Here is a 7,396-nt window from a genome sequence, read left to right as displayed (position 1 = left end):
TGTGTGTGTGTGTGTGTGTGTGTGTGTGTGTGTGTGTGTGTGTGTGTGTGTGTGGTGGGGAATGAGGGTTCCGATGTAGGCCTGGGTCCGGTGATGAGCTGGGTGTAGTTTCATAAGGGCAGCACCCAGCTCAAGCTGCCCACCAACAGGAAGTGGTAGGCAGTTTGGTTTTGCTTCTTGCTTGGGAAGCCCCACCACCACCACTGTGGCCCTCCCAGCAAGTGGCAGAACTACAGCTGCTGCCAAGGATACTAGGGGACCCCCACCTGCCCTGGGCAACACAGATGGGAGTTGGAGGGCCTCCTTCAGGGCCAGGGAGGACACACCCTTGAGGGGCAAGGCGTGTGGAGTCTCCTGGGACAGCACCGTCAGCTCAAGTGGGGGTAGAGGCGATGCTGACTACACGGTGTGAGCCACGGTCAGCAGAGGCCTCCCCTGCTTGGTGCTGGAAAGTTCACAGCCATCAAGTCCACAGCTGCTCCTTCAAGTGGATGCAGAGACGTGGTGATAAAATACTTGGAGGACAGAGTTCCCACTGAAGCTGGACAGACATGCCTCTGACTCTTACGACCAGTCAGTGAGGTGGATGTGTCTTACTTCACTCTCTGGGCCTCAAGTTCTTATCTGAACAATGGAGCTGATGTGGGTGGGCAGGGGATGGTTGTGAGGGTCAGATGAGCTCACATGTGGGAAGCCCCTAGGCTAGTGCCTGGCACCCAGGCAGCGCTCAGCAGGCGCTGAGTGAAGAAGGCTTGGCATCCTTGGCTGGGACTGTGCCCTCTTCTGGGCCTCAGTTTCCCTTCCTGGCTACCGAGGGATCAGGTGAGAGGTTGCCCACATGCTGATGTGGGAAAACATAGCAGTTGAAAGTGCCAGCTTTGGAGCCAATCCCAGCACTAGCTGTGAACTTGGGCAGGTTATTTAGACTCTCTCTGCCTCATTTTCTTCATCTCTAAGGTGGGGGTAATAGTAATACCTACCTCGTAGGGTTGAGAGGATTAGACAAGATAGTCCTTTGAATGGGGCCCGGCGTGTAATAAGTAGTGTAGACGCGTTAGTGCCATTATCATGATTATTGTTTTCATGGTATGGATGTGGAAGCCCAGAGAAGTGGCGTGACTTGCTCAAGGTCACCCAGCTAAAAAGTGGCGCACATTAGGATCAAGGCCAAGCCTGCCGAGCCTCAAGGCCCGTGCTGTTTCCATCGCTCCCCACTGCGCCTCTTAAGTCACATGCGTCGTAAGTGGGTCAGAGGCAGCGTGTACCTGGGGGATGACACAGCAGCAGGGACAGGTATGGATTAATTCCTTGTCTTCTGCTGACACCTTGTGGAGAATGGGCCTGAAGGGAGAGGGAGGTGGGGAAGGAGGGAGGGGGCAGTGGGAGGACCCTGAAACTGGACCCTATGAACCAAGGAAGGGGATGAGGGAGAGGGTTGAACATGATCTAGCCCCTGCCCCTGGGGAGCTCTTGGCCTGTTGATGGGACAGACAGGGACACAGCTGAGACCACCCCAAAGTACTCAATGGGGGCCCTGAGAGCACAGCACACAGACCCTGTCCGAATCCCAGTGCTCAGCTAGGGCAGCAAGGCAGGCTTCCTGGAGGAGTGGCACTTGCAGATGAGACAAGAGGGTGTCTGGCAGGGGGAAGTGTAGCAGGCAGTAGAGATTGGTCTGGAATGGTGGAAGAGACTGAACAGGGGACACTAAAGCTGTAGAGAGGCAGTGCAGGGTAGTGGTCAGAGCGTGGCTGGACCTGAGGGTGTGGGGGCACACGGGGGGCCCAAACCCACCCCACTGTGGCTGTGCCCCTGACCCAGCCCACTACCTACCTACCCATGGCAACTCTGAGGCCCAAGGGGCAGGGATGAGCCAACTCCCAGCAGTCCCTGGGCACGGGAGGAAGGAGGGAGGGAAGGATGGCTCACAGCTGCCAGTCAAGCTCCCAGGGGATGCAGAAACCGCCTGAAGTGACCTGGCAGGGCCAAAGCCTGATGTTGGAGGATTGCACATGTGTACACACGTGTGCCTGCACACATGCGGCCGCCCACCTCTGCAGCCCTGGGGGAGTCCACGCATCAGGAGAAGCAGGTCAGGAGAGCGGCCCAGTGGCCCTCCTGGTGGGGGGTGGAGAGTTCAAGGCAAAGGGGCTGTGTACTCCCCAGAGCCCCTCAGGGACAGCCCCACACTCTCCACAGGAAGGACCCAAGGACACGCTGGCCCGAGGGTGCTCATGCAGACACGGCCTTCTCTCTTCTTGTGGCATCACAGCAGATTGCCTCGGTGTTCCCACACGGGGTCCTCATCACCGAGGCGGTGGGTAGGCCTTGGCAGGGATTGGCAGAGGAGATCCCGTCCAGCCCTGCACCCACGGAAAGACAGCCACAGAGAGGTATTGCTCCACGTCAGCCCAGTTGGCAGCTGCAGCAAAGAGAGCCCAGTACCATCCAGCCAAGTGGGGACTGCAGGAAGATTTGGTGACAGGTGTTGTGCCAAGTTTATCCAACCCACTGAGGGCAGAAAGGAAGGGAAGCAGGACTGGGTTTCCATGTGCCTGGCACCATTCCCGCCTCCTGGGGGGGGGTGTGAAATGGGCTAGTCCAGGCTACAGACTAGGCTCTCCCAGGGCAGTCATGTGGCATTTCAGAGTCCCTGGCATACATTCAGATCGAAAAGAGAGGCAGGAGCTGGGGGTGGGCAGGTTCTGTTAGAACAGGATCGAAGAGCTGGTTCGTGAATGGAGCAGAAGGGGGCCCGGGGAGGGCATGAGGGGAGGAGCAGTTTCCTAAGGGAGCAGAAGGTGGGAGCCAAGGCTTTGGGGGAGGGAGAGGAGGAGGGCTCCCTCCCCCCAAGCCAGCTGAGAGGACTGTGCAGATGGAGCTCCTGTTTGTGGCTGGGTGGGAGGCCAGGAAGTTCCCTCCTGATGTCCCTCCTCTCCCTGAGAAGTGGGAGGCTGGGTCGTGCTGAGAGAGAAGGGGAAGGCAAAGAGAGGGGAGAGGCTCTGGGCCTGGAAGGGAGTGCAGGCCATGGTGAGGGTGCTGGGCCCTTGGGGAGCTCCCCCGTCTTCATGCCTGAGAATTTATTTAATCCTCATGACGACCCATAGAAAGGAGAGACCATTCTATTCCCTTCATAGATGAAGAAACTGAGGCATGGAGATGAAGTAACCAGCCAGCAAGTGATGGAGCTGGGGTTTGAACCCAGGCTGTCTGGCTCCTGTCTGAGCCTTCTCTCAGATGGTATCTCTCAGGGAGTGGGGGACTGCAGGGCAGGCTGGGGATGCTGGGAGAGGGGGGAGGTCCGAGGGGGGTGCACCGGGAGGCAGGCTCCCCGGGCTGGCACAGACACATATGCACACCTGCATGCCCGCCTGGACAAGGCTCGTCTCCCCTCTACCCTCCTCCATTCCACAGATAGGAAATGAAGACCCCAGAGTGGTTGCAAGACAGGGGCGGGCGGGGCTGGGAACTTATAAAGGGACAAAAGGAGACTTGGGGGATGATATGTTTGTTACCTCGATCACAGTGATGGTTTCATGAACAGACATATGTCAGAACTCATCAAATTGTACGCTTTAAATATGTGTGGTTTATTGTACATCAAATAAACCTCAATAAAACTGTAGAAAAATAAAGTGAAATAAAATTTTAAAAGAAAGACATGAGAACCCCCTGGATAGGGAGAGTTGGCGCACTGGCACCACTTAGAGCTTTCAAGAGCCAGATCTCCTGCTCCCAGCCCCGGCCCCCACCCTCGTACCTCTCTGCTCCCCCAACACCTACAGGTAGACTCAAGGACACCTGTCCATTTGGAGACAAATTCAGTAGCTATGAGGGGTGCGTCCAGGCAGACCACCCCCGCTTGTGTGGACACTGAAGGGGTTGGTCCAGCTGTCAATGTGGAGGGGAGGGCTGTGTCTTTGTGGCACAGGTGCTCCGTCCTATGTCTGGAGTGGGGGCTGAGACCGCAGCTGTGCTATGGTACCTGAGTGGGACTGTATGGTCATCTGTGGTGGGGAGGCATTAGAAGGCTGTGTCAGCGTGCGCTGTACACGCGGTGGTGTCAGCATGTGGCCATACCTGCAGTCTCTGCCCTCAGTCCCCCATTCCCTGCCTTATTTTTATTTTCTCAACAGCCCATATTGCCTTTGATCATACATAATTCATGTGATCACCATATCATCGTCCATCTCCCCTGGGATGTAAGCCCCTCGAGGGCAGGAATTCTGAAGTGTCTGTTCAGTGCTCTGCCTCCAGGGTTTTGAAGAACACCTGGTAAACAGCAGGTTCTTCATTGATGCTCGTGAATGGGAACACTCCTGTGAACTCAGTGTGTGGCTGTGTCTTCGTGCAACATAAATACATGTGCCTTGCCTGACGCTGTGTGGATGACAGCAGGAGACGTGCAAGGGGCAGGGACAGTGCTGGTTCAGGCCTGACCCCCGAAGCTTTGGGGAAGGCAACAAAGATGCTTGTCGCCCCCTTGTGGTCACCTTAGGCCTGGCATCTGGGCCCCGCTGCAAGTTTCCTGGGCACTAGGGAGGCAGGAGGTGGACAGAGGAGGGGACCATGGCCTGATGTCATACACACCCCCAACAGGGAGAAGATGAGTGTGGGCTGCCCAGAGCCCGAGCCGCCCCACTCCCTGCCCTGCTGTGGGCCAGGGACTGCCCCTGGGCCGGGTGCTGGTGTGCCCCTTCTCACTGAAGACATGCAGGCACTGACCCTCCGCACACTGGCCGCTAGCGACGTCACCAAGCACTACGAGCTGGTCCGAGAGCTGGGTAAAGGAACCTATGGAAAGGTTGACCTGGTGGCCCACAAGGGCACAGGTAAGTGTCTGCAGGGTGACAGGATTTTAAGAGCGGGGTGGGGGAACATGGTTGGCATTCCAGCTTGCCTCTCTGGTGCTTTCTGGGGAGGCCAGCAGGCTAGCAAGGAGGCTGAGTCAGTGGCCCAGGTGGAGAGGGTGGGGCCTAAAGAGGCCCAGGCAGGCAGGGACTGGGCAGATGGGACAAGGGAAGAATTTGGGGCCAAATGGAGTGCCCAGACTGGAGGGGACTGCTTTGGGGTCATCTGAAGCACCCTTGCAACACCCAAGGGGATGCACCCAGGGACCTCTGGAGCTCTGAGGAGAGAGCAGGGCTGGTGGTTATATATTGGTGATAGCTGACCCCAGGGAGGTGGACAGAGAGCTGTGGGGGGGGGGTCCTCAGGAACAGGGCAGCACACTTAAAGGGTGCTGGGAGATGAACCTGTGAGATCAGTATGGCCATCTCCATTTCTCAGATGAGGACACCAAGACCCATACAGGTTCAGTCACCTAGCCAAGGTCATGCAGGTACAGAGAGTTTGAACTAGGATGAGACCCAGTAGTCAACTCTAGAAACTTCTTGCTTAGCCACTGAGCTTGGTGCCTCCCTTACACCGTGGGCTCACAGTGGTGCCCACCCTGCCAGTTGGGCGGGGGCTGCGTGAGCTCCCACAGCTGCGCCAACTGAGGGCAGCAGGAGGAACACTGGCCATGGGGTCACCTGAGCTTTGCTACCTGCTTGCTATGTGACCCTGGGCAAGGGACTTAACCTCTCTGCCTCAGTTTCCTCTTCTGTAAAATAGGGTAACATTAGTGTCCGCCCCATAGGGTCATTATGAAGCATGAGTTGTGAGTGGGAAGTGCAGAAGGCAGGGCCCGCGATGTGTGAGTGCCCTGTGGACACACGCATGTGCATCACACAACTCGCACAGGTGGGTACAGACGCCTGCCCAAGCACAGAGGTGGGGGCGTGGGCCTCGCAGCGTCTCCTTTCTTCTTATCCATCCAACCATATAACCAACATCTGCTGAGCACCTACTGTGTGCCACACTCTGAAGACACAGCAAGAAACAAGACAGAGGTTCCTGGGCTGGGGGAGACAGACAAGATAAACAAGTGTATAGTGTGGCAGGAGAAAATGGGAGCAGGCAGAAAATGGGCCACCAGGCCCTCCCCAATGCCCACCTCATGGAGGCTACAGATGGGCTGTAGAAGACCCTGGCGGGTCCCGCTTTGCTGCATGGCCTTTGTCAAGTCCCTTCCCCTCTCTGGGTCTGTTTCCCATCTGTAAGATGAGGGCAGTCATGCTGGCTGGGGGCCCCATTGTGCTTTGTCGCTGGGACAGGCCATGCAGACAGTCATGGGTATGTGTCAGGTGCAGGGACGCATGGGGAGGGGGCTTCACCACCATTGCTGTTGCCACTGTCAGGCACGAAAATGGCCCTGAAGTTTGTGAACAAGAGCAAAACCAAGCTGAAGAACTTCCTGCGGGAGGTGAGCGTCACCAACAGCCTCTCCTCCAGCCCCTTCATCATCAAGGTCTTCGACGTGGTCTTTGAGACGGAGGACTGCTACGTCTTCGCCCAGGAGTACGCGCCCGCTGGGGACCTGTTTGACATCATCCCTCCCCAGGTACTTGGGATGGTGGCATAGGGAAGGGAGATGGTCTTTCGGGTCCCCAGAGTGTGAGAGTGGGGAAGAAGTCAGACCATTTAATCAACAAGTATTTATTGAGCACCTACTGTATGTCTGTCACTGTTTGGGGGCTGGGGATGCACAGTGAAGACGACAAAGGTCGTGCCCTGGTTCTAGTGGGGACACTCCACAGTCAGCCAGATAATGACAGATTGAGATAAGCGCTCTGCAGGAACAGCTGGAGTGACAGGGTACAGTTCAACAGCACCCTCCTTGAGCTGCCTAGAGGTGTCAGGTCCACCTGGGAAGGCGGCTTCAGAGGAGGGACCCTGGAGCCTGGAGAGCGGGGGAAGAAGGGGAGGATACCAGGCACTAGGTTTGAATCTGCTCTGCCACTTGGTAGCTAAGTGACAAGACTTTCCAGAGCCTCAATGTCCCTATAGGGAAAATGGGCACAGTAGCTAGCCACCAACTTTGACGGTCTGATGAGACTGTGCAGGAAGGGGTTTGCTGCAGTTGTTGGGGAAAGGATTGCAGGAGAAAACTGCCTGGCCAGGGGGAGCAGGAGGGGTGCCCAGGTGGGATGGGTGGCGGAGAGCGGCTGGCACCGGTATCGGGGCAGGGTGGGCCACGCGGAGCACGTGGTGGGGCCTGGACTGAGTAGGACCTGGGGAGGGGCGGTGGGGCATGGGCGAGCACGTTGGCCCTGAGCGCGGCTCTGCCCCGGGCCACCGCAGGTGGGGCTCCCCGAAGACACGGTGAAGCGCTGCGTGCAGCAGCTGGGCCTGGCGCTGGACTTCATGCACGGGCGGCAGCTGGTGCACCGCGACATCAAGCCGGAGAACGTGCTGCTGTTCGACCGTGAGTGTCGCCGCGTGAAGCTGGCCGACTTCGGTATGACGCGCCGCGTGGGCTGCCGCGTGAAGCGTGTCAGCGGCACGATCCCCT

General features: G+C 57.6%; 1 protein-coding gene across 1 annotated transcript; it reads left to right on the top strand.

Moving 5' to 3' along the window:
• Positions 1-4,606: 4,606 nt before the first annotated feature.
• Positions 4,607-7,392, top strand: LOC103583444 (serine/threonine-protein kinase SBK1; the record flags this gene model as incomplete). Its single annotated transcript, XM_008564755.1, has 3 exons — positions 4,607-4,832; positions 6,243-6,445; positions 7,186-7,392. Coding segments are annotated over exons 1-3 (636 nt in total), but the record flags the coding sequence as incomplete, so codon positions are not given.
• Positions 7,393-7,396: the final 4 nt, after the last annotated feature.

The sequence above is a fragment of the Galeopterus variegatus genome, unplaced genomic scaffold (genome assembly GCF_000696425.1).
Source record: "Galeopterus variegatus unplaced genomic scaffold, G_variegatus-3.0.2 Scaffold23090, whole genome shotgun sequence".
Taxonomy (NCBI): domain Eukaryota; kingdom Metazoa; phylum Chordata; class Mammalia; order Dermoptera; family Cynocephalidae; genus Galeopterus; species Galeopterus variegatus.
The sequence above is the reverse complement of the archived record's forward strand: the minus strand, read 5'-3'. Positions and strand labels throughout refer to the sequence as shown.